The sequence below is a fragment of the Octodon degus genome, unplaced genomic scaffold (assembly GCF_000260255.1).
Source record: "Octodon degus isolate 3935 unplaced genomic scaffold, OctDeg1.0 scaffold00023, whole genome shotgun sequence".
Classification (NCBI taxonomy): Eukaryota; Metazoa; Chordata; class Mammalia; order Rodentia; family Octodontidae; genus Octodon; species Octodon degus.
Window position 1 is genome coordinate 2,373,541 of NW_004524599.1, and position 27,393 is coordinate 2,400,933.

The 27,393-nt window shown below is 47.8% G+C and overlaps 1 protein-coding gene across 6 annotated transcripts in view; it reads left to right on the forward strand.

Moving 5' to 3' along the window:
- Nucleotides 1-26,589, forward strand: part of Atxn1 (ataxin 1) — a 421,514-nt gene extending 394,925 nt beyond the window's left edge. For all 6 annotated transcript variants that reach the window (XM_023712041.1, XM_023712038.1, XM_023712042.1 and 3 more), the window contains 2 exons: nt 4,550-6,548; nt 20,993-26,589. In XM_023712041.1, coding sequence (XP_023567809.1) covers nt 4,710-6,548; nt 20,993-21,523 — 2,370 coding nt within the window. In that variant the 5' untranslated portion in view covers nt 4,550-4,709 and the 3' untranslated portion in view covers nt 21,524-26,589. The remainder of the gene's footprint in view (nt 1-4,549; nt 6,549-20,992) is intronic.
- Nucleotides 26,590-27,393: the final 804 nt, after the last annotated feature.

The window sequence follows — 27,393 nt, forward strand, 5'->3', positions numbered from 1 at the left end:
AGTATCTTTTGATATGCTCGATATTTAGGAGCTTTGAAATGCTTGCACATAGCTTGGGGATAGAACCCAAGTATAAATTCATCTTAAAACTTTGTGTTTCATATGCACCGTACACATAGAGCCTGAGTTCATTTCTTAGGGTTTTATTGTCACACTTGCATTCAGACTGCAGCCTGTCATGTGAGCTCAGGGTGCAGCTTTCCCCCTGTGGGGTTGTGTCAGCTCTCAAGAGTTTCAGATTCAGGATTGTTTTGGATTCGCAGGTTAGGGGGCCCCTGCCTGGCACGACTCACTCAGCTGTCTTTGTGCCAAGATATTCCCTGCAGGCGTGGGTCCTCCCAGGCTGAGACACACAGGATTGCCTGTGTCCGCAGGGCGGCTCAGTTCACCCTGCAGCCTTAGAACACATTTTTGCGACTTGATATATCAAACTACAGGAGCATCTTCTATTCCAAGAAATTGGTTGCTATTCACAGGACTTGGAGGCAGCGGGCGTGCCTTCTCACATCTCCAGCCCAGCAGGATCTCATACTCCTGTGACTTCTCAGTATAGATCCATGATAGTGGCAAAAGAGGTTTTTGTGAAACTACATTATAGCAAAGATGCAAGTACAAGACTTTCATTATTAGATGTAGTTTTCTTCCTGAAAACGCTCGAGTCCAATATAAAATGTATGTCTTTTAAATGTTTCTCTATGCTTTTTAAAAGAACCACAAGAAAAGGGATGCAGAATTACGTAGAACCCCAAAGCAGAAAGCTGGGGTTCCCCCAGAATTAGGCATCTACCTGCAGGGCTCCGCCAGCTCTGTGTCTGTGCAGCACCCTGTTTGGTTTCCAGTGCCAGTGTCATAAAAAGAAGCTAAAGATGTTCACCTAAGATTTTAAAAGTTAGAAAAGCTCATCTTTCATCTCCAGGCTTCTTACATTTTTACTGCGCATATGACTCATGGGGAGATAGTGTTAAAATGCAGGTTCTGAACCTGTAGGTCTGAGCAGGACCTGGGCTTCTGTATTTATAGCAAGCTCCCACGGATCATTGCGTTGCTGGGCTGAGGGCCTGCTTTGACCGGAAAGGCACTAGATCACTGGGCAGCATTCTGAAATACGGATAGATAGAAAAATGTAGATGCTACATTTATGGACTTAAAACTCCCAAGAAGAATGTATGCAGAACAGAGATTTACCAGGCCATCCATCAGTAGTGAATCTTAAATTTGCTCATGAGTCCTCTAATAACTGCCCCTCCTGCTTTCCCTTTTGCAGTAATAGCGTTGAGACAGTGTGACGTGCTTGTGTCGGTCTCTGTCAGTTTAGCATTTATGTTATTGTGTAGAGTGCTTGGAAATTTTTGTGTTGGCTCAGGTACATCCAAGGGAAGTCCCTTGAGAGGCCACTTATGTACAACTGGAAAGAGCCCCTAGAAGCAAGATCCCATTCTCCTTTTTTCTTCGTTCCTTCTTTTCTTTCTTGTTTGTCTCTGTCTTCGTTGGTTGCTTATTTAAGTTTTCTGCCTGCGTAAACTTAACGTCTCTCCCACAGATAATCACTCAATGTACCAGGAACTTGGGGGCATACTATGGCACCCTCTGATGGTTTACTGGGAGCACTACAAGATCCAGTCCTTATCCCCACCTGTCCCTAGAGTGAGGGAAAGATGTGGGTTGTACACAGAACACACAGAAAGCCCACACACCTTGAATTACAGAGCCCTGTCTCCTTCATGCTGTGCTGACACATAAACTCCCTACTTAGCCTCTAAGTTTAAGAAGACTGTCAGCAGGCTGAGGGAAACACGATCACTCGAGTTCAGGAGTTTAGGGCCAGCCTGGGCAGCACAGGGAAACCACCCCCCTCCCTTTAAAAAAATTTTTTTTTTTTAAATTAAAAACAAGGGGCCTGGGAGATGGCTCGGTAGAATAAGCACTTGCCTGGCAAGCACAAAGGTCTCAGTTTAATCCCTGATTCTGCCAAAAATAAATAAACCTAGGAGGAAAATGGGTTAATGCCAGTTAGGACCCAGTCACATCTGTGTTGATCATTATATCCTTGACTTGTCATTGGCGATCTCTAGAAAAGGTGCTGTAGATCGGTGGCTGCGTAAGCTTCCAGAAGAATAAGTAAGAGTTTGTGTGTCAAAGCTGATAGGTCCCTTTGGTCCATCAGCAGAAATCCAGCCCAGTTAGCGATTAGGGCAGCAAAGCCAATATTTTGTCTCTCAATTAAGTAGCATAGACAAACTCCTGCGCTTTTATCAACCAACTCAGCATTCTTTTCCATATTTGCCAAAGCACCTTTTCTAGTTTGTGTATCAGGGTTTCTCCTGTAGGAGTTTTGCATTTGCATTGCTAATAGGCCTGTTGCTGAATGTGTTTGACATTTTGCTTGGCTTTGAAAGGACTTTCATGCCGCTGCTTTTTCTTCCCTAGAGCTGCCTTGAGCTAATTAACCTATTCTCTTACTGGCTGGGCCTACTGTATGCAAATGTTCTCATTTCACATTCTGAGATATCATTCTTGTGTGTACATCCCTAATGAGATCCTGGGGTGGGGGGGGGGCGGACCAGTGCTCCAGCGGAACCAGCAGGGGGCGCACGGAATGTTGAAGGAGCTCTCAGAAATGAACTTCCTCGCTGATTGGTAGTAGGATGTGGGCGCTTATCCCATACCAGTGCTTAAGAGCAACTCTTGGAATCCTAAGATAAATGGTTATAATGGTTGCTTTTCATACAGCCAGAAGGGGCTGCGGGTTGGTTTGGGGTTTTTTTGATGCTTATTCTGTCCTCATAATTAATTACTCAGTCTTGGGTGTAAATTATGTATTGTGCTCTTTATTAGAGAGGACTGTACAGATCAAGGTTGTGAAAGACTTAAAAACAAAAGTTGTAGGAGGAGAGGGTAAATAACTCCTTGGACAGAGCTATAGCTGTTCATTTCTTTGGCATTATTTCAAGTCTTTTTACTTGTTTGTATGCAGTCCTTAAGCCCCTTTTGTCAGGTGAAAAATCCTAGTTAGTGTTGAGACATCGAAGTTCTAAACCTCTGCCTTCTTGTGCTTGGTCAGAGTCATTACAGAGGTGAACTCTCTGCTGTGCCACTTGTCATTTCGCCCTATTGATGTGGAAGCTAAACTGACAAGAGCCATGAAGTCATTGCCCCAAAGAGCAGCAAGTCAGGATGGAGGGTCCTCAACCAGATGGGAGAGATTTGGGATTAGGTGGCAGAGCAAGGCACAGAGGAGAGGAGAGGACAAGGCGTGCAGGGGTGATCTCACCCTTGCTTCAGTTTAGGCAGGAGTGAAATTTGGAAGACTGCTGCCTTGTATTTGTTTCAAAATCAGAACATAGCAAGAAAAGGTCTTTGGAAAGGAAATGCCAAATCTTGAGGCCTGCGGTCCCCAGACTGCAGCCACACAGCCCTCAGGTCACAGCACTTGGCATTGTTTACCTCTGGTGCTGCTACCCACCAATAAAGGCTGCTCCCATCCACTGCTTGTCAGCCACTGATGTCCTGCTCCATGCCAGGTAGACCCTGGCTTTCCCACACAGTGGTTCACTGGTTACTCGACGACTGAGCCGTATGTCTGTAACAACAGGCTCCAGGCTCACCAGCTGCATGGCCATGTTTGAATGCACAATGCTATGTTGTCTGAAGGAGGTTCTACCTCTAGTGCCAGTGGTGAGCTAGCCCTTTAAAGGAGAGATGGAGGGGGAGGGTCAGAAGGGACAATTCAGAGACACCTGGAAAGGGGACAGAGGAGGAGATGGGTAAAGCAGGTGCAGAACTCTCATTAAGAAACTTTCAATGCATCCAGCCTGTTATTGTACTTGGTTTATTTAAAACTATATTCAAGTGCATTTTTTTTTAACCCTAAGATTTCTTTCAGCTTGCTACCACATGAATTTCTGTACTGAGTTTTTTTGTTTTTGAACATTTTTAAAAATCAAGATTTTGGTTACCTCTGCTGAGCTGGGCTGTGTGTGTATGTGCACGCACGTGCTTGCGCACACTAGGGCTTGGGGGAATGGTCATTGCAGATCCAGTTTGGATCTAGAGCCAGGTCCCCTCTTCAGAATTTCAGCATTGGCAGATGAGGACACAGAAGTATCCTATAGGAGGTGCTCAGCAGCGCCCGGCTTTGTGGCACACCCACCTGACCTTGGCTGGCATCTTCCTTTGGGTGGGCTTTTTGGACTTAACACTAGGTAAAGAAGAAGTGAGGACTGCAACCAGCATTTCTGAAAAGGGGACTCAGGAAATGCCTCCTCTGTTCTCTAAGAGAAGGGAAAAGGACGCAGAATGCTGAGGAGGTCATAGGAGCATTGTTAGCTCCTTAGTGTTTTGACTCCCCGCTTATCTCGTGCTCTTCCAACCAGCGTGGCCAGTGCACTGGAATAGGGCTGTTGGAATTCATGTCAGTTCCAGGCCTTGAGTCTTAACCTTGCCAAGGGTTTTTGGGTTTATTTTCTCTCCCTGGTGCTGATTTGTTGCTTTCCTTCCCCTCCTCCCTCTCTCCTTCCTTCTTTCCCCATCCCTTGCTCCTGTTCTCCAGAATCCAGAGCTGCTGTTGGCCAAGTGCGCCCACAGGGAGATGATTCCCCATGAAGCACCTGGATCCCCTGCTGGAACCCAATGTGACTTTCCGTTTATCAGACTAAAACCAGAGCCAGCCAGACAGTGAGACAGCCACCGTGGAGGGGGGACGGCGAAAAATGAAATCCAACCAAGAGCGCAGCAACGAATGCCTGCCGCCCAAGAAGCGCGAGATCCCCACCACCAGCCGGCCCTCCGAAGAGAAGGCCCCCACCCTGCCCAGCGACAACCACCGGGCAGAGAGCGTGGCATGGCTCCCCAGCAACCCAGGAGGCCGTGGCCACGGGGGCGGGCGGCATGGGCCAGCAGGGCCTTCGGTGGAGCTTGGTTTACAGCAGGGAATAGGTTTACACAAATCACTGTCCACGGGGCTGGACTACTCGCCGCCCAGTGCGCCACGGTCGGTCCCGGCGGCCAACACACTGCCCACGGCATACCCTCCCCCACAGTCAGGGGCCCCGGTGTCCCCCGTGCAGTACGCTCACCTGCCTCACACCTTCCAGTTCATCGGGTCCTCCCAGTACGGTGGCCCCTATGCCGGCTTCATCCCTTCACAGCTGATCTCGCCCTCAGCCAACCCAGTCACCAGTGCAGTGGCCTCCGTGGCAGGGGCCTCCACGCCATCCCAGCGCTCCCAGCTGGAGGCCTATTCCACACTGCTGGCCAACATGGGCGGCCTGAGCCAGACCCCGGGACACAAGGGTGAGCCGCCGCAGCCACCTCCGCACCTCGGCCGGGCCCCGGGGCTCATCACCCCGGGGTCCCCCCCACCTGCCCAGCAGAACCAGTACATCCACGTGTCTGGCTCTCCGCAGAGCTCCGGCCGGCCGGCCTCCCCCCCAGCCATCCCGGTCCACCTCCACCCCCACCAGACGATGATCCCGCACACGCTCACCCTGGGGCCCTCATCCCAGGTGGTCGTGCAGTACAGCGACTCCGGGGGCCACTTCGTCACACGGGAGCCCTCCAAGAAAGCCGAGAGCGGCCGGCTGCAGCAGACCAAGGAGGTGCTGAATGGGGAGATGGAGAAGAGCCGGCGATACGGGGCTCCGTCCTCGGCCGACCTGGGCCTAAGCAAAGTCGGCAGCAAGTCGATGCCTCATCCCTACGAGCCCAGGCACGTGGTGGTCCACCCGAGCCCCGCGGACTACAGTGGCCGGGAGGCCTCAGGGGTGCGGACCTCTGTGATGGTCCTGCCCAACAGCACCACGCCCACGGCTGACCTGGAAGTGCAGCAGGCCACGCACCGAGAGGCCTCGCCATCCACCCTCAACGACAAAGGCGGCCTGCACTTAGGGAAGCCGAGCCACAGGTCCTACGCACTGTCCCCCCACACGGTCATCCAGACCTCACACAGTGCTTCCGAGCCTCTTCCGGTCGGACTGCCTGCCACGGCCTTCTACGCAGGCACGCAGCCCCCTGTCATCGGCTACCTGAGCGGCCAGCAGCAAGCAATCACCTACGCCGGCAGCCTGCCCCAGCACCTGGTCATCCCGGGCACCCAGCCCCTGCTCATCCCAGTGGGCGGCACCGACATGGAGGCATCGGGGGCAGCCTCTGCCATCGTCACGTCGTCGCCCCACTTTGCTGCAGTGCCTCACACCTTTGTCACCACCGCCCTGCCCAAGACAGAGAACTTCAGCCCCGAGGCCCTGGTCACGCAGGCCGCCTACCCAGCCATGGTGCAGGCCCAGATCCATCTGCCAGTGGTGCAGTCGGTGGCCTCCCCGGCTGCGGCACCCCCCACCCTGCCGCCCTACTTCATGAAAGGCTCCATTATCCAGTTGGCCAACGGGGAGCTGAAGAAGGTGGAGGACCTGAAAACGGAGGACTTCATCCAGAGTGCAGAGATCAGCAATGACCTCAAGATCGACTCCAGCACCGTGGAGAGGATTGAAGACAGCCACAGCCTGGGCGTTGCAGTCATACAGTTCGCTGTCGGAGAACACCGAGCACAGGTAACATTGGCCATGGCCACACAGGTACGGGGCCCCCACTGTGACCCCTGGCAGGTGAGATGGCTTCTGTGAGTCAGGATTAAGGGCTCCCTTGCCCCAGGTGATTGTGCAGGACACCAGCCTCCGGGGGGCGTGGCCTTGGTCCATCCGCGGCTCTTCCCAGCTGTGTTCTCTCGGACAATCAAGCTCTGGTCCCCAACGTACAACCTTAGTCTGTAATCACTTAAGCTCAGTGTGTTCAGTGTAGGGTAGTTAGGTACTGAGAAGCGCCATTGAGAAGGACAAAGGACTTCAGGCCCACCTAGTAGTCACCAAACCAGGAAATGACACAGGGGTAAGAACGTTCGTGTCACCATGTCTGTCTCTAACATCATGCTGTAAAATACAGACTTGATTATTATCTAGATATGGAAAAGTCAGCAGATGGCTACATAGCCTCCAATGGCAAGAGGAGAAGGACCAGTTCCCCTGATACAAAATGAGGGGACCCTTGGGCTGGAGCCCATATTTCAGGCTCAATGGAAGGAGTAGGAGAGGCAGGGCCAGCAGGCATGGGGGTGGGTGGTGTGGCCACTGGGATGACTATGAGGCTCCAGGGCATCCCCTGCTCTCTGGCAGCTGACCTGAGGGAGACTGGGAAAAGGGAGTGGGCATGAGTCTGGAAATTCCATGTGGGAGGTATTGGAGTGCAGTCTGGATTGGTCTGTATGTGCAAAGGCGTGCTCCTAAGTGGGCTGCCTGGCCTCTCCAGGAATCAGTGCGGCATGGCAGAAGCCTCTGGAGAGCCAGCGCCTAACACGGCAAAGCATGAGAATACAGAAGAGGTGACTGATGGGAACTGTCTGGGCCCCAGCAGGCCTGTTGGTGAAGTCAGATACAGCCCAGCTGAACAATGCTAACAGTTGGAGCTGGGATTAACTCCCTTAGGTTTCGAGGGGCTCCTTCAACCCACTCACTCCATCTTAAATCACCTGCATGCATTTACCTCACAGTCTGCTCATGTGAACAGCAAATTACTGCGCTCCCCAAATTGATGGGATGAAAGCAAGGTTGTCCCCCAGCCTGGGACTTCTGCCAACTCTGGACATGTTCTCTGAGTGCTTCATACCAGTCAGATGTGACAGGGCCTCCTGTAGGTATCCACAGCAAACAGCCAGGGAATAAATGATATTTGGGACAGTCAAAACAAAACAAGAAAAAGCAAACCAACAACTGCTTACTTAAATTGTTCTGAGCACTTTTTTAAAATCAAGGGCACTGGGCGACCAGCTTCCCAGAATGCTTTCCAGAACTGCTCTGGGACTTTGCTCTGTCAGGGGTCTTCAGTGCTGAGAGCATTAGCCTTGTGTACTTTTTTTATGGTGAGACCTCACTCTAGGCTTAGAGACTCTGGAGAGGCCCAAGAAAGATTCTTTCAGAGTTTTGATTTTTAAAGAGGAAGCAAAACCCAGAATTTTTTGAAAATATGATGTAATTACTTAAACCACTACCCATCTCTTGGGGCTGCTTGCAAAACTAGGACAAGGACCAGGCAGGAGTGAGGGACCTTCAGCAAAATTGACTTGAAGCAGGCCCGCAGGGGGACATGGGAAAAGTAAGAATGAAGATAAATGTGCTTTTTGTGGTATTTTCAATCCTTATAATGCGATGGTGAAGAGAGAGGCTGACCATGCAAGGAGTTCTTGCTTCAGAATGCTGTGAGCACCTGAACAGCCTCTCTCAGCTTGAGAATAAATTGGACCGCTGTGGCCTCCCAGGGCAGGGACTCAGGGTGTCCCGCAGCTCTCCTGTGTTTGAGAGAGGAGCAGCGCTGGTGTTTTCCCTGCTCAGCACTGTGCCAAGTGCACACTTAGGGAACTCAACCTCCCCACGAGGTCATAGCCCTGCTTTCATTTCCTTCCCAGTGCCCAGTGATCACTGAATCTCTTAGCTTGCAGCTGAGGTACGGATGGGCAGGGAGGACGTCCATCAGAGCCTGGTAGCTGGCTGCCTAGCAGGCAGCCCCTGCACAGCTATGCTCATGTTCTTCAGCATAGAGAGGCAGGAGACCTGTGGGCTGCTAACGAGGCGGCTGGGTTTCTTCATAGAATCCCAAGTGCAGGGCACAGACACAACCAGTGATTGTCACTGTACCCAAAAGCCTATCAGAAACTGGCTGACATCATTGCAGCTAAAATACTCCACCAGCTGTGTTTGCCACAAGGGACAGCTCAGAATGAGAGCCAGGAAGAGAAGGAGGAGGGGAAGGGAGCGAGAGCTGATCCCCCGCTGAGCAGAGGTCCTGGGGCCACCAGTGTAACCCCTGACACCACCACCACTCTCCATCCCAGGACCCCTACCCATCATTGGATCACCTGGTGAGATGTAGCCGGCGCTTGCCAGGCAGCATAGGGATGTACCAGCTGTTCCATGAATTTGCACAAGCTGGGAAGCAGGGGTGGTTTTTTCCAGGACAGGGGGCATAAGTACCAAGTCACAGGGGTGTTGGAACACAGAACCACACCATGGCCACTCATAGTGGGGGCTCTGTGGCCCAATGGGGAGGGGCCGTGGCCTTGCACAGGGTGGGTAGTTTGAACTCTCCTGCTGCAGTGTCATCTGCAAGGCAAAAAGTAGTCCTTCCACAGACAGTCTGTGGGATTCCTTGGTTTTTTAATCCTGTGCTGTTTTCATCCTAGAACAGACTAAAATATGTCAGTATCCACTAACCCAAAGCAAAAGAGGGTGTTCAGGGGGCCTATAGTGACCTAAGGTCCTCCAGCACAGATGTAGTAGGGACTGAAGCCACCCCTTGGAAGCCCAAGGAGGTTCCATCTTGGTGCTTATTCTCAAAGACCTGTGTCCCTATCTGCCATTGTAGAAAGAGGCCTTCAATACCTCCACACAAGGCAGCAAAGGAGAAAAACACTGTTGGGGGCCTCTCACCATCTCTGTGACTTCAGCATCCCTGGCACAGCAATGTCTTGCACAAGCAGCTTCTAGTCCCTTCTCCTTGCTGCTGTGGGACAAGTAAAGGGGCTCTGGGTGTCATTCGCCATCACCGTGTGCACCCAGGGACCTCCCCAGGTGAAAGATGGGGAGCACATCCTATCATAGTGACATAGTCACTACTCCTGCCACATCAAGCAGAGCCCCGAAGGACAGAGAGCTTCCCTTTGGACTCACTCCCAAATATTACTTAATGCTCCAAAGTGAGGTCTTGAGCCTGTAGCTGGTCCCTGCTGGGACTCAGGCAGCGGCATCAGCATTGGGTGCAGCCAGGCAGGAGGACTTTCCACGCCAAGCCCTTAGGTAGCTGCAGGGAGACTGCAGAGTCTGGAGTCACAGCGATCTAGTCCTAGCTCTGTCCCCTACCACCAGCAGCACCAGGCCCTGGTGCTATCTACTGCACCCTCCCTGCTTCAGCTTGACCAACACTGCTCCTGAGAAGAGAAAGGCTTGCATCTGACAAACTCAAGTGCTCACTCTCTGAGCTTACAGGAGAGTCTGTGATGGTCACCTAAGAAGGATGAACGGTCTCAGCAAGCACAAAAGCTGTGTGCCCCCACCCAGTGAGCCTGGCCTGCTTCCCCACGTGGCCAAGGAGCCCCATGCTGCCCATTTCTCTGGGGAAGGCTGAGTGGGCACGTGCCAGGCTGCTCAAACAGATACAGTCTTTTTCTCAGGGCAAAGGTAGGCAGAAGGGTCTGATCAGCAGCCCAGCCCTCTGCATAAGTAAGAGCATCAGTGCAGTAGTGAGGGCTCAGGACCTGCTTCTACAGAGATTGCTTGCAAGACCCCTGCGAGGGCACTGCCTGGCTAACCTGACCTGGGGAGGGGCCCGTGGCTCCCAGCTGGCAGACCGGCCATGTCGGGTGTGGGAGCAGCCTCCCCATCTCTCTCACACACCACAGCTCAGCTCTCCTGTGGAGTACCCAGGAAGAGTAAATGTAATTGTGAAAGACTCAGGGCCGACACTTGCCTTTAGCTGCTGTGATCCTAAATGCCAAGCTCCATGAGTTATTAGGGCTGTCTGTCGTCTCCCAGATGCCTTCCTGACTTGGCTGAGTGTTCAGCGCCATTTTCCCTCCTGACTGTCCCAGGGTGGGCACCTGTGCCCACTCCCTCGGTGTTAGTCATGTGCTTCCTGCATGACTGCTGGTGGCTTTTCTTTCATTCCACTATTTTTCAGTTTGACTGCTGTGGACTGTGAGTCATCCGTGGCAGCGGTATTCGTTGAATGGATTAGCTGTGGCCTAAAAATAGCCCAGGCACTCATGCAAGCAGCGGAGAAGCCCATACAGTCAGTCTCTTAGCAGCCAAGCTGAACCTGCTGCCAGCATTTGCCATGTGTGGCTTGGTGGCAGTGAATGCTAATGGATCAAAAATAGACACTGGGTCACGGCCCTGAATGCAGAGCCCTGCGCCGGCCTGAGCCCCGACTCTCAGCGATAAACTGCCTGCCTGTTCTAGAAAGGCTCCCAGGAAAACCGTAGGGAGCCTCGTGTCTGTCTGCGTGTCTGTCTGTCTGTCTGACTGTGTGCCCACAGCCCCTCTCCAAAGAAAGAAAATGCACAGTGGCTCAGGTCTGTGCTCCAACGCTCACGGTGAGCTCGGGAGCTTGAGGCAGGCTGGCAGCAGGGGAAGAACTCCCACTTCAAAAGCAGAAGAAAAAGTCTACTCCATTAGCCTCCCCGAGTGAGGCCTTTGCCTCCAACGTACAGATTATGGAAGCTGATTGCTGCTGGTATTGCTGTTTGTCACTTTAAAAGAAAATTAGTAGACTTTATTATAAAGCAGTTACAGGTTTATAAAGCATTGAACCAAAATAGTCGCCAGCACACTGTTGCCTCTGTTATCCAAACTTTGTGTGCTGTGGCCCATTTCCTACAGCTGATGAGCCAGTATTTTGGGGGATCATTGTCCCATTAGGAGCTGCGCTGCCTTGCCCATGCTGAGGGTTGGGCATGTCTGGTGCCAGCATTACAGTGCCCAGAGCTGTTTTACCCCCCTAAAAGCCCTATGTGCCCACTATTGTCCCTCCCTGCCTGTAGCCCAGGATGCTATCAATCTGTTGTGTCTATGAATTTTCCTTTTTTTTTTTTTTTTTTTTCTTTTTTAAAGGATGTCACATGGTTGAAATTAGAAGGAATGTAGCAGGGCCAGCCACATAGCTCAACAGACTAAAGCGCCTGCTTAGGCAGAGCGCAGCACCTGGGATTCAATTCCAGGCGTGCCCTGCTAGCGCGGCCCCAACCCCAGGGCGCACTGAGATAGTGATTGAGACTGGGCGTGGTGGCGCATGAGAGGGCCTGAGTTCAATCCCCAGTTCCACCAAAAAAATAAATAAATAAATAAATTAAAAGAACTTTAAAAAAAAAAAAAAGTGTAGCCTTTGCTAACTGGCTGCTTCTACCTAGCAACATGCGCTTCCTGTTCTCCGTGGTCTTTGTTCGGCTTAGTTTTGAGAGTCTCCCTTAGTCACTGAGTTGTCAGATGGGGCTCAAACTTGGAATCCTCCTGTGTCAGCCTCCCAGAGTTCAGGGAAGATAGGCATGCGCCACTATGCCAGGTTTCTTGGTATCTTTTTTTGCCTTTAGTTTTGTTTTTAAAATTTAAGGCCACAAGGGAGTGGTTACAGAACCCCTCTCATGCATAGTGTCATACTGCCAGAAGGGCCCTGGCCACCCAGTGGGTGGTGTCCTTCCTGGCCAAACCTGATGTCACCCACCTAGGTCTGAGGAGGTTCCTGAAGCCAGGACAAGGAGCTTAACCCACTGCAAACACCGAGGGTTGGAAGGTTTTCTGACTTCCCGTTACCATAGAACAATTTTCAAGACCTGTCAGTAAGAGGCACAGGAAGGGTTTCTAAGTAGAAACTATCATGCAAATTCAAGTATGGACACTGAGAAATAAGGTGTAGAATGAGCCAGAAGAGGGTGTATCTAGAGGGCCTCGAGGTGGGTGATCTCGACTGCTGTTCCTACTGTCTGTCAGGGTTCTCATGCAGCAGGCCGTGTCCACGCCAGCCCTGTGCATGTGTTTGAAGTTGCGATCTCCTGCCCAATCACATTGCTGCTTGCTGAGGTGGAAGTCAGGTCAGAGGCCTGTATCTTCAAGGCCTTTGGGAAATGTTTTTGTTATTTTTAGTGAGTTTCCTGGAAGGGAAAAAGGCTTGAGTAACCTTTGGTCCTGAGGCTGGAGTGTTTCTTGAAAGTTCTTCTGAAAAAAAAAAAAAAAAGAAAGAAAAGAAAGAAAGAAAGTTGTTCTTCTGTCCTATGTCACCAGGCTACCTAGTGGGAGCTCCCCACAGGAAAGTCCTGGAGCCTATGTTGCAGGGTTCGAGAAAATGCAGTGTGTGCTGGAATCGGTTTGGAGGCATTGCTGTGTCCCAGTGTGGGTTTCCCAAGCAACCCACAGAGCTTCCACCAGAGGGAGGCTGCCTTGGGCCCAGCATTGCCATTATCAGAGGATTTTAATAGAATACTCAGATTCTCATACTCGGATGGAGAGTTTCGACTGTTTTTATTAATGACTTTTAAACACTGAAGTAGATGAGTCTGTTGCTTCTCCCCTTACTGCTACAGGGTTTTCCCATTTTCTCCATGCTGAGAACATAGTGTTCCTCCAGACGAGTGCAAGGTGCCTTTTCCCTACAGGTGAATCATGTTCCCACCCAGCCCAAGCTGGGAATTCCCTATTTAATAAAGGTGTCACCAAAGCAAGACATGTTGAGTAAAACCCAGCTTCTGAGAAAGTTCATTACTCCCAACTAAGGACAGAATTTGCACGCTTGGGATAAGTCACACACGTATACACGTCACGCACGCACACACACACACACACACACACACACACACGGTTTTGTAAAGCAGATGCCCTTACATGTGAAAACAGCAGCTCTCGTGAAGAAAGAGAAGAAAAACAACAGACATTTTGTGTTCCTTGTCCTATTTCTGGTGAAATGTACATATGTGTGTATATCAACAGCGCCCCAGTCTAAGATTGAAATGTACACTCACGGCATAAGAATGTGCATGTGCACAGCGTTTAGGTACAGTGACTATGGACTTTAGGTAAAGGACTTTATTGAGCTTTTGAGTAGAAGAGCTACAAACGTTCTATCTTGAAAGCTAGACATTAGCAGACTGGGAAGGTGATGTTTAATACATAATTAGCAGCTCAGAAGTGAGGTGGTGTTGGCCCTCTGTCTGGGTCTCCCTATCCAGAATGGAAATTTGAGGTGATGTTTTTGGTGCTGGACAGAGTGGGGCAGACAGTGTTTCTCTTAAGAGCACTGGGAGCAAATGCGCATGCGCATAGCAGCTGGCAGAGGAGGGTGGGAAGGTGAAAGAGGATGGGAGGTGATCTGACCTTAAAAAATGTGAAAAGACCTGGTCAAATAGCTCAGCGGATTAAAGTGCCTACAAGCAGGCGCAGGAGCCGGGCTTCAGTCTCCCAGCCTGCTGTACCGGCCCCCCTTCCAGGGCACGGTGAAATGGCAATTGACTACTGGCATGCACCATCACTACGAGACCCTGAACACCCTGTAGACCCTTCCCTAAAAATACAAAAAAAAAAAAAAAAAAAAGTGAAAGTTGCAGGCTACAGGATGCCTGCAGGGGGAGGGGCAGGGTTTCAAGACGGTGAGGGACTAAAGCCACTGACACACACTCACTTTTCATCCTGCTGACTACCGAGTGTTTGAGAAAGGGCATATTTATGGAACAAGAAGGTGGGCTAGGGCAAGCTGCTGTGGTTGTTTATGGCCCTGGGCCTGTGCATTTATTTTCACAAGGCTTAACCAGACATCATCCTGGATTGATCAAAGCGCAAGAAAATCTGATTACATGGAGTCCCAAAGAGCTCAGGATCTGCTGGAGGACACCGAGTGTGGCAACTGAGCTCAGCCCAGATAGCTGTGGGCGGAGGGAGCCAGACCTGGGGTGGACCTTGAGCCTCTGGGGTTGGTTGATTAAAAATGAAAACCAGACACATGCTCACCATAGTCTCAACATTGCCCTCTGCTGCCGTTTTCTGCTATTGCAATGTTTTTCCTCTGGGAAGGGCAGTGTAAAGGACTTATCTATCCTTCACGATCCTTTACTGAGCACCGGATATGCCAAGAAGTATCCTACACTCTAGACTTAGACCCATGAATCTAAGTGAAGAGATGAAACAGACTAACAGAGCCCCAAAGTCATACATCAAAAGTTAAGTGCGACAAGGGAAACTTAAGGCAGCGTAAAGGTAAGGAAACAAGATGGAAAAGAGGCTGGGGGCAAAAAGGCTTTGAAATGGCAGGAATTGTGGGTGCACAGATGAGGAGGTGCCAGAGCTTTGGAGCTGAACAGCCCGCAAGAAGACAGGCATCCCAGTGCAGTGAGGAGGGGCTGGCTTGCCTGAAGGCCACAAATGGCTCACTCATGGCATTTTCTTCTCCAAGCAAGATACTGGCTTGGTCAGGATGTAGGAGGTGATGGTAGAGAGAAACAGCCTAGGCATATTTAGAAGGGGAAAGGAGAGAATTTGCTTATAGTGTGTGGTATGACAGAAGGAGCAGAGTGTGCTGGGATTCCCAAGGCCTCAGACTAACAAGTACAAGAGTGGGTATCATTTATGGGATCTGGGGAAATGGAGAGGTGGCATCAGGAAGCCAGTCTGTCACATCAAGTCTGAGCTGTTGATGAGACCTCTGAGGACGCCATTGAGGTAGCAGATAGTAAGCAAGTACAGCCTTGCGGAGAGCTTATTGTGCATAAATGTCTGATCATGCCACGCGGAAGGAGAGGCTGGTGAGTTGGGAAATGAAGCTTCCGGTGCACTGAGCACGTTAGCTCTGGCTGGTAGAAGCAAACAGTCTGGAAGAGCCTCTTCTGAGATATTTACTCTTGAGAACTTGGTCTTTATGAATTGGAAATGCAGCCAAATAATCCCCACTTGAAAGAGGCTTTGCTCCTTCTGCTCAGAGTATGTTCTGAGGGCTCTAAGAGGTTTAGGAGAGGATCTTTGGCACCCATTCCAGCTTGGTCTCCCACTTGGGATGCAGAGGGCATTGCCACCTCATTCTCTAGCTGGTAAGGACATTGCACTTGCATATATGCAAATGTAGATGAGCATCTCCAGCTGGGAATTCTCTGAGCACTATCATGATGTTGAAATATGGATGTTCGAAGCTTTTCATATCTCCGATTTTCAGATTAAGGGTGCTCATAACCTGTAACATTTGTGCACATATTCCCCAACCCCCAAAACTAAATGTACAAAATCTCTGCCCCGAAGCTCTCCTGGTTACTTTTCTCTGCTTACTGAGACAAAAATACCCAACACCCAAAGTTAAAGTGGGGGAGATCTATTAGCTCACGGTTTGTAGGGGGTTCAGTCCGTAATCAGCTGGCTCCAACTAAGTAGCATGGCAGAGGAGGGACAGCAGAGAAGAGAGCCAGGCAAGCAGAAGACAGCCAGAGCAAGCGAAGAGGGGAGACGGCAAGCTGCCTTCTGCCCTTTATACTGGATCTGGTGGATGGATTTCGTAATCACCTGCCTTTAATGCTTGCATCAGTAATCCTAGCAACGCACCATGAATCAATCCGAGCCACTCACCTCTAAAACGCCCCACCTGTGACCTCGTGAGGTTTGGGGGAGGACATGCAAGCAGAAGCCATAACACAAGCATTCCAGATGAAGGAGAGTCCACATGCACGTGTACATATGTAAGCGTAGCTTTGAAACTGAACATCAGCCTTGTCTCATGCTTGGCTGGAATTGTGTGTACAAGGGGTGCAGGGATCCATTGGTCTTACTGCAAAAGGTTCTACCCAGGGAGACACGACGGCAGGAATGAGAAAGACGAGAAGATAAAAGCTGGGCTAGGTGGTCGCTAGTCTGCGTGATGGGCAAGACTAACTGCACGCACAACAAAATGATCCTGTATTTATACTTCTGCGAAGTTTGTAACACGTGCCACAAGGTTGCCTAGTGACTCTAACAGCTGGCCTGAACCAGACAGGATGTTTTTCTCAGGACTGAGGTACCTTGTTCACTTTAGGCACTGAGGCCCGGTCCTACCTACACACACATGATCAATTTCCTAACTTCCTGCAGCTCCCAACAACCCCTCCACATACAGGGGTACACTGTATCACGGTACTCTGTATCTGGGAACAAGGCTGTGAGCTCACGCCACTGTATCCCACTTCATTCTAAATCAGAAGCACCGCTGTCAGGTAGTGGGAATCTGAGTCTTCTCAATGGGGTATTACAATGTTTTTGTTCACAGGAAGTAGACCTGGAAACATAGAAAAAAGAAAATTAGTTTTGGGGCCAAAAAACTAGCATCAAGTCCTGATTTCACTGGTTAAGAGCCATGTCTTTAGGCAGGTGATTTAATGTCCCAAAGACAATTTGTAAAATTTCTGAAATTGGAAGAGCAGTGTTTGTACCACTGTTATATTGTGGGCATTAAACAAAATACATTTTGCAAAGTCTCTACCTGAGCATGTAATAGATAGCAGGGACTTAAAAATTAGCTGTCTTTGGATTAAAGTGCCTGCTTCGGCAGACACAGAGCCTGGGGGTTACATTCCCAGCCTGCCATGCTGGCCTCGCCCTTGGGGCAAGCTGAGACAGCTATTGAGACTGGGCATGGTGGCACACACCTATAATCCCAGTGCTTGGGAGGCTGAAAAAGAGGAAGGATCACTATAAGTGTGATCTGTGTAGTGAGACCCTATAGACCCTGTACTAAATACATTAAAAATAGAATAAAATAAGAATAAAAATTAGTAGTCTTTACATGATTACAGTACCCCAGAATAATGAGATTTTTGCTTAAGTAAAAATACACACCTATTTACGCCTGGGCTCAGGTGCCTACACAATAGTAGATACAGGTTTTCATAGAAATTCCCTTCCTAAAAATACATGGTTGGCGGGGGTGGGGGGTGTACCCGGAATTGAACTCATGACCTTGCACTTGCCAGGCAGGTGCTGTGCCACTGAGCTAAATCCCTGGCCTAAAACATGTATGTTTCTATGGGTTAGAAACAATCTGTCATCTCAGAATTGTATCTAGGGGGATATAGCTCAGTGGCAGAGTACTTGCTTGGCATGCACATGGCCCTGGATTAGATCCTTGGCACTACAGAGAAAAAGCATCTGTATGTTAAAACTAAATTAGAGTGATCAAAGAAGATGATACATAATAATTCCTCTAGATTATGTAGAACTGACTACTTTCAGGGGTCTTTTGACTAAATTATTCATTGTTTATATATGCATGTACATAAAGTTCAACAGAATGTTTTAATGTAGTGTCTATAGCTAATATTCATTTTGATGTACTCATACATCTGTCATTTTTATGACTTCTCTTTCTTACCTGAATCTTTACAATTACGTTCAGGATTTTCTCTTTATCTAGAGAATATGCTTTCGTATTATTTAGCAGTGCATATGTATTGGTGGTCAATTCTCTTCTTATTGTTTGTCTGAAAATATATTTTGCATTCATTCTTAAAGGATCTTTTTGTTTCATTGTGAAGGTTTTTTTTTTTTTGTTTTTTTGTTTTTGTATTTTAGGACAGGGTCTGCAGGGTCTCAACTACATAGACCACACTCGTAGCAATCCTCCTGTTTTCAGCCTCCCAAGAGCTAGGATTATAGGCATGCCCCACCACGCCCAGTCTCAATCCCCATCTCAGCATGCCACGTGGGCAGGGCCAGGACAGCGTGCTGGGGATCAAACCCTGGCCGCTGCATCTGCCTAAGCAGGAATTGTAGAGTTCTTGATTGGAAATTCTTTTTCTGCATACTTGAAACAATCCCATTGTCTTTTGCCTTCTATTATTTTTGTTGAGACATTTTGTCTGAGTTTAATCATTAGTTGCTTGGAGGTAATGGATATTTATTCTTGAGGCTTTTAAGATTTTCTTATTCTCTGTGGATTCACTATGACATGCCTAGCTGGACGATTCTTATTTTTCATGATTAGGGTTAAGCTTTCTTGAATCCATGGCCTATTACCTCTCCTTCACAGGGAGAAATTCTTAGCCATTATTTCATTTTTCACTTGCTCCCCACTGTCTCCTTCTCTCAGGAGTCCAGTTATTATTAGAATTTCTCACATGCCTCACGGTCTCCTCCGTATTAACCATGTGCTTGGCTCTGTGCTTCATTATGTCTAGCTTCTTCTAAAGCTCTTCATAGAGAATCCAGTTCACTAATTTTTCTTCATCCAGGTTTGTATGGTTGAAACATCCATTGCATTCTTTATATTAGTAGGCATACAATGTATATTTTTAAATTCTAGAGTGTACATAGATCTCTTATATATAGACCTAATTCTCCACTCAGATCCTCAAATTTGTCTTTAATTGCCTTAAACAGTGTAAGCAGAGCCATTGAAAAGTTTATATTGGGTGACAGTGTATCAGAAGCCCCTGTGGACCTTTATAAAACTAACCTCTTGCCTTTGCTAGTAGTTTTTCATGTTATTTGGCCTCTTTGTGCCTCTCCACTTGGTAGTCTTTTATTTGCAAAAGTGTTTGTGGAAATAATTGAAGACCTTGGGGCTGGGGAGATGGCTCAGTAGAATAAGCACTTGCCTGGCAAGCGCAAGGGCCTGAGTTCAATCCCTGGTTCCACCAAAAAAAGGCAAAAAGAATAAGACCTTTACCGATTTTCTGGAACAGAAATGATTCAGATCCTAGCTCCGACCTTGACAGGCCTGTCCTTTAAGGCACAGTACTTTGTGGCCACGACCGCCTGCTTTTGACATGATCAAAAACCCCGCTGCATTTCACAACTGTGCTACTGCAGGATAGTTAATGGAACCCAGACACAAGGTGCTGGGCTGTTTTCCTTGCTCCTTCTGCCTCAGCAGCTGCCTTGCTCTTGTTTTTCTCCCAGTGTGGAATCTTTTGTTTTTATTTGCTTATAGATGTCTCAGAAGAAGTGTTGATTCACATTACCCAGTGTCCCGTATCTCAAAGCACCACTGAGAATAGAGTTCTTTTCATTGTTTTCTTTTTCCTTTCTAAAATAAAAGGGAAGAAATTAAATGTCCAGGAGCACTGGTTGTTGAAAACCGTAAGGCATCTCAGCCTCATGTAATGGAGACAGGAAGAACACGGCCAGGCTGCGAACCCCAGGCAACACCCTCTCCCTGCCTTTCTTCATACATCCCCACTTCCCAGAGTCGCTTTTCTTTGTGATTTGGCTTTTAGATTTTCAGTGCTCGATTGTTTTGTTTTGGAGATGCAGTCTTGCTGTGTAGCCCAGGCTGGTCTGGAACTTGTGGCGATCCTCCTGCCTCAGCATCCCAGGTGCTGAGATTAGTGGTGTATGCCACCATGCTCTTTCTACTATATAGGAATTTGTTTTGTTTTTTAACGAGGGATCAAACTTAGGACCTTACACTTACCAGACAAGCACTTAAGCCACTGAACTATCTCCCCAACCTAGTCTCTTCTTTCTAACCACAACTCTATTCTCATTTTTTCTTAAAACTCAGCACTGCATATCCCCATCCAGGAAGGCTTCCTTCCTGGTCCCTTCTAGCTCCTCTTCCCGCCCAGTCCCCTGACTAGCAGTTCCCATTCTGTGTTTGTTCTGCCCACTTGATTGTGAATACCTTTGGGACCAGGACCATCTCCACCCAGTCTCTGTAGCAGGGTGCCCAACACACAGTGCCATGGAAAAGCAGCAGCTGCTGAGAGCATAGTGGGCTTTGCCTGCTCTTGTTATTTTATTTTTTCAAACAAAGAGACCAGCACAAGTACCTAGGGCTCAACTCGTGCTTAGACCATCTGCTTGAGCTATCTGTAGCATGAACACATGCTCTTCCACCTCCACAAATCCTGCCTGCCCTCTTGGGTCCTAGGGAAGCCTCTGGTCACCCGGCTCTTACTGATGAGACTCCCCTGAAATCTTAGCATCCAGTGCATAGTCTCTCAGCCCAGCTGTGTGTCGAGTCCCCTTTTGGGGGCCAAGGGGAGCAGTGAGCATGTGAGTGCCTCCCTGGCAGAGCTCAGGCACAGTCCCCTCTGATTTAGCCGTGTTACAATGCGTGACAATGAATGACAGTGTCCTGCAAATTAGTAACATTGAACATTGCCTGGATGCTGAGACACCTGCAGAACCCCGCACTAAACAGACGTCTTGCCATTACTGGGGGTCATGTCTTTGTATGACTAGAGACGCGTGATAGAGACAACAGTGCCCAGTCACATGTTCTGAATGCTGACTGGGCTTTTGCCCTGGACAGTTTCCCTCTGGCTTCCACCTCACACCTAGATAAGGAAATTACAAGAGAAACCCAGGAGCCTACTCTTTAGTTACTAGGGGACGGGGAGATTTAGAAACTTAAGTTTTTCCTTTGGCTTTTGTATATATGTTACACGGAGTAAGAAAGCATCTTCATGCATTTCCTTCCTCTCCCCCTCTCTGTCTTACTGTGCCTGCAGGTCAGCGTGGAAGTTCTGGTAGAGTATCCTTTTTTTGTGTTTGGACAGGGCTGGTCATCCTGCTGTCCAGAGAGAACCAGCCAACTCTTTGATTTGCCGTGTTCCAAACTCTCGGTGGGGGACGTCTGCATCTCGCTGACCCTGAAGAACCCGAAGAACGGCTCTGTAAAAAAGGGCCAGCCCACAGATGCTGCCAGCGTCCTGCTGAAGCACTCGAAGCCTGACGGCCTGGCAAGCAGCAGGCACCGGTACGCGGAGCAGGAGAACGGAATCGGTCAGGGAAGCGCCCAGCTGCTCTCCGAGAACGGCGAACTGAAGTTTCCAGAAAAAGTAGGATTTCCTGCAGCACCGTTCCTCACCAAAATAGAGCCCAGCAAGCCTGCGGCCACGAGGAAGAGGAGGTGGTCGGCCCCGGAGACCCGCAAACTGGAGAAGTCGGAGGATGAGCCGCCCTGGACTCTCCCCAAGCCTTCTCTCATTCCTCAGGAGGTGAAGATCTGTATCGAAGGCCGCTCTAATGTGGGCAAGTAGAGGCCGAGCGGGCAAGGAGGTGTCCCTTACGTTTGTATCCAGATTACTGTACTGTAGGCTGAATAATACAGTATTTACATGTTATCCTCTTATTTTAGGTTTCTGTTCTAACCTTGTCATTAGAGTTACAGCAGGTGTGTCGCAGGAGACTGGTGCATATGCTTTGTCCGGGAGGTCCGTCCGGGAGCAGGCGGTGGAGGGTGGGTCAGAGCAACAGCCATCTGGGCTCCAGGCATCCTGGGGGCACGAGAGTGGCTTCACCAGCGCCTGCCTTCTCTAGCAGCACCAAGGCATCCGATGGGCACCGAGTCCCTCTAGTTTCCAGGGAAAGTTCAGCAGGAAGGGACCTGCGGGGCACAGGGTGCCGTGGTGGCCAGCCAGGGTCTCTCTTTCTCTGCCTCCCTCTGCCTCAGTCTCTTGCTTTCAGCATGGGATTGGGGGTAGAGGCAGTGTCCTCTTGGGGTTCCCCTGTGCAAAATCCACATCAGGAACCTGGCTTTGGGGCACTGTAGGGAGGGGTTGGATGGCAAATGGAAAGCTAACTGTTTCAAAGAACATTTTTCTCTCCAACATATTTTACAATAAAAGCAACTTTTAATCCTATAGATATATATTTCCCCCTATGGGGCCTGACTGCACTGATATATATATAAATTTTTTTAAAACAAAAAACAGAAAGAGCAACTGCCACATGTGGGATTTCATTTCTGCTTTACTAGTGCAGTGCTGTACATCGCCAGGGTGTCGCGGCGGGCAGGGAAGGAGGCCCCAGCTCAGCCTGCAGCGCCCATGCCGGGGGTGGGCCAGGAGGGAACAGCCCGCTGTCTCTGTGCAGTGTTAGGAAAATCAATCAGGTTATTGCATTGACTTCGCTCCCAAGAGGTAAATGCAAACTGCCCTTCAGTGAGAGCTGCGAAGAAGCTCTCGGAGTTAAGTTTGCAAAATCTTTTTGTCTTTTAACTCTAGTACTGTTTATAGATCATGACAATGGACAACTCGGGTGCCACCTTTTTCAGATTCCAGTGTGACATGAGGAATTAGATTTTGAAGATAAGCATATATTACTATCTCTAAGCACTTACGATGCTGTTCACACTTTATTACAAAGCATCTGGGTCTGTCATTCAATGAGTACTGTATCTCACTTTAAACTCTTGGGGAAGGAAAAATGAAAAATAAGTTGCTTTTTTTTTAACACTGTAACTACATTTCAGCTTTGCAGAGTTGCTCATGAGCAAGATTTTGAAAGTTTCAATGTGGTTTCATGGGATGAATGTGAATTATGAAACTAGTATGTGACAATAAATGACCACCAAGTACTACCTGACAGGAGGCACTTGTCACTTTGATTTTGGAGAAAGAGTGAAAAGGCATATGCAGGGTTGGCAGAGAAACCGAAAGGAAAGAGGGGCGGAGAAACGAATACTCATTTTTGTCCAGTGTTTTTAAGATGAACTTTTAAAAGAACCTTGCGATTTGCACATCTTGAGTTTATAATTTGTGTGATATTCCTGCAGTTTTTTTTTTTTTTAATCCAATAACATTATGGGAAAGGCTTGGGGGACGGATCGAGCATAAATAAATGTAGCAAAATTACTTTCTAACCTGCCTAAACTCTAGGCCATTTTCTAAGGTTATGTTCCTTTTAAGATTCATTTTGGTCTTTTTATCAGATCTGTCACAAAAAGCCAGATCTTAGCAGGACAACTCTGGAAATTTTCTTCAGATTCATTGAGAGAGTTTTCCATAAAGACATTTATATGTAAGCAAGTTTTTTTTTTCTTTTTTGAAAAATAAAACAATTACTTTGTTATTGTTTATATTACTTTCAGAATGACTTTTTTTTTCTATGTAAAATCAGATTTAATGTTTGGTACAAACCCAGAAAAGGTAGTTCATAAAATTTGAAGCTTTCATTCCCAGAGATCTCTAATATTATTTGTGGGGATTGAGTTCATCTTAAAGTGCTTTAAACAACAAAAGTTCTAAATGTAGGGAGAAGTTTTCCCAGTATCCATACTTGGGTGGCTGCAACTAACCTGAACAAATATTCTTGAGTTATCATCTGCTGCTGAAAATATTACTTCTTCCATTTGGCAGATTAAAAAAACAATCCTAATGTCAACCCACATGTTGACTTGACAATCCTAATAGTCATTTACTTTTAGCTCTCACCAGGGCTAATGATTTTTATAAACCATTTTCTGGGGTGTACCAAAAACAGTTAGGTTTAGCATCACTAGACTCCTTCTTTGACTTCTCTTCAATTTCATTACCCTCTCAGCAGGCTAGCGGAGCTGGGTGGGCCCATTCTTGTGGGTATCTTGCTTCTTTAGTGCTGTATTTTTAAAATGTTTCTGTTTAGAGAACTTGCTTAATCTTCCATATATTCTGCTCAGGGCACTTGCAATTATTAGATTTATTTTTCTTTTTGTTTCTTAACCTTTGATAGTAAGAGGAGTACGGGGCTGCCACGTACACTTTGTTCTCAGTCGTACCACTATTTCCAGCCGCTTGTGTGGGCTCAGAAAAACACACGCCACCTTCTGGCTTACTTTGAGTATCGAACTGACTGCATCCGCGAAGCCAACACTAAAACGGGAAAAACACATGGTGTGGAGCAATAGGAACATCATCGTTTTTGTGGTTCTGTTTCAGGTATAGGAATTATGAAATCATGGTTCTTTGCAAACACTTCTCACATTTCGTTCTCTTACTTTTTTTAGCATGTGCAATATTTTCTGTGCCAATAGGCTGACCAGTGTGCTATATAGTTAAAGCTCATTCCCCTTTGGCTTTTGTCCTTGTTCAGTTGGTTGATCTTCCCGGTTCTGGCCCGGGAAAGGTTGCAGAGGGGGGCCCCCTGCCTGTCCTTTGCCACGATGCTGAGCACCTGGGCAGGGATCCTGCAGGAGCCCGAGTATCTGTCAGCATGTTGCAGAAACAACCAGCGAAGAAGACCCAGGGGAACAGCCGGTTCCCCATAACCCCACAAAGTAGTGAATGTGGAGTGTGGAGAGGAAGGAGGTTCAATTCTTAGGATGCACTCAGGAGCAATGTAGGCTGGGACCTGCTCACTTCCCACTGTCTTTGCTGAGTGGGCAGCCCCCTCGGGCCGGGTCTGTGATCTGGATGGAGACTTGGGAGCTCGGGCAGCAGGTGTGGCCTCTTGTGTGTGCACATGCATTCTGAGCATGCCAGCCAGTGGCTGTGGAGGGGACCACCTGCCAACCACGGTCACCACTCCATGTGGCAGCTTTCACTGCAAACAGGAAGAACCCGCAGAGGGCAGGAGCCTCCTGTTGTTGGACACCGGCGAGCCTGGGGCTCCCGAAGCAGCATCTGCCATCGCATCTGTGTAGCAAATCTAATGAAGACAGGGGTAGAAATTCTTCGGTGCCGTTCAGCATACACGGAGCAGCCACGTGCCTCTGTACTGTGCCCTCTTTGCAATATTAACTGACAGCCGTCTTTTCGTTCTTTCTTTACTGTTTTCCATTTTTAAACTACTAACAGCAGGTCTTTTGCGTTTACAATGAAACACAATCACCATGAAATTAGTCAGGGCGAAAAGAAAAAATAATAAGAAACAAACAAACAAGAACCTCTCTTTCTAGGGATTTCTAAATATATAAAATGACTGTTCCTTAGAATGTTTAACTTGAGTTATTTCAGTTTGTCTGGGCCACATTAGGGGCTGAGGTGGGGAGGGAGGGACACAGATGCCACTTACCTCAAACCTTTTCAAAGTGGAAATCCAAATTGCATACTCATTTGGACTTTCAGGATCATTTTCTATGTCGGTGGAACTTTGGTTTGGCCCTACTCACCCAGTCTGGTTTGGGATGATTTGAGTTGTGTGGCGGTAGCGATCCCATTTGTAGCTCTGAATGGTGACCCTGTGTGTTTTCTGTTAGGTGAGTGTGTTGGGTTCCCCCCACCAGGAAGTGGTAGCATCCTTCCTCCCCTATAAGGACTCTGCGGAAACTTTCACACCTCTTACTCAGGGATGGGGCTGGTGTGTGTGTGGAACACTGAGGTGTCCAGCAGCAGCACTTTGACTGCTCTGGGGTAGGGTTGTACAATTTCAAGGAATCTTTGGATTTCCTGCATCTTGTGGATTACTCTTTAGATACTGCATAGATTGCAATATAATGCTGCATGTTCAGAGGGACTGCAGCTCCTAGTAATCATAAAAATCCACTCTTTGCACATAGTTTCGATCTTTACTGAAATCTGTTGCCAAAATTTATTTTTGTTGTTGTAGCTTTGAATTTTGTTCTTTTTTTTTTTTTTTTTTTAAGGAAACTTTTTAACATCTGTGACTACTAAGGAAACCTATTCTTTCATAGAGTGAAAAAAAATCTGAGATGCTTTTGAAGACACTAATGCCATGATATTTAGACATGGGTGAGGAAGCAGTGCTCTTGGGACAGAAAGCCAGGCTCTGAGCTGCGTTGGTTGTCATGGCTACTGTTTCCTGAACCACAAACAGCTCAACAGACTGGTCTATTCTCTCCTGAAACCCCCGCGCGCTTCCAATGTCCTAGTCACCCTCGAAATTCCAGGTGAAGACAGGGCCAGCTGTCTCAGTGGCCCAGATCCAGTTTCTTCAGTGGTGAAATGAATGACAAGAGAATTACTCTTTTTTTGTTGTTGTTGCTTTTCAAGTGGAATGGAGGCCTTCGCTTCCACGTTTGTGTTTTTAACCCAGAATTTCTGAAAGAGAATTTAAGAACACATCAAGTAATAAATATACAGAGAATATACTTTTTTATAAAGCACATGCATATGCTATATTGTGTTGGGTTGGTTTCCACTCTTTTTCACGGACAGTGTTGTGTTTGTTGCTAGGGAAACTCCAAATGACTTGTACACCTCTACTCTGGAGCTGACGTTTCTTTTACATACATGACCTCGCTTCAAATATGTTACCTTACTGATAGGACCTTTACTTGTCGCACTATACCTTGTGGGAATTTTTTTTTTCTTTAATGTTCACCTAATTCGAGAAGCTGAAGAGAACAATTTGAAGTGCTCACTTTAAAGAGTACAGGCAATGTTTTTTTTTTTTAAAAAAAAATTGCACAAAGCAAAATGAATGTTGAGATGATTCTGTGTTTTGAAAACTATGAATTTGTTGAAACGAGTTTCGTACTTTGTAAAATCAAAAAATAAGCAGAGAAGGTTGAAAGTTACATGGGTGTGGGGTTTTTTGGTTGGTTGGTTTTTTTTTTTTTTTTTTTTTGTATATAGAAATTCGTTATGTCTAAATGATCAGATTTGTATGGTCATGGCCCGGAAGAATTGCTACATAAAAGGCTCTTCAACTATATCTATCCTCTTAAGTTTTTGTTACACATCACCCTTGCTGGAGGGGACTCTATTCTGCTGTTTGCGAGTACTGTTCATTCCTAGCCTAAATATATTTCTGGAGCTCCCTTCTTAGTCTAAACTCCTAAGCCACTGCAACTTCTTTTTTCTGCAGAGATGATCTTTGATATGTTTAGCACTTCCTGTTCTCTAAACCCAAAGAATATAATCCTGAACATGAAGTGTTTTTAAAAGGGATCCTATGTACCAATCAAACAGGACTTGGGGGGACAAAAACCAATTTAGCTTTTCTCCTTCCACACACACCTCATTGCAGTGCTGGGGTGGGCATGATTTTCAATTAAATGCCTCATTTTACTTTTGGATTTTCCTTCAATAGAGGTCAAAATAAAGGTGGAGCAATTTCTCTGAAGCATCATATTCCTGTCCAAACTTCCAAGTTGGCCAGCCAGTGGAATCTGGACAGCTGTGGGGATGTTAAAACATTCCCACCTGTGATTCTTAAATTCAGAATCTCCTCCCTTCCCTTGTCGCCA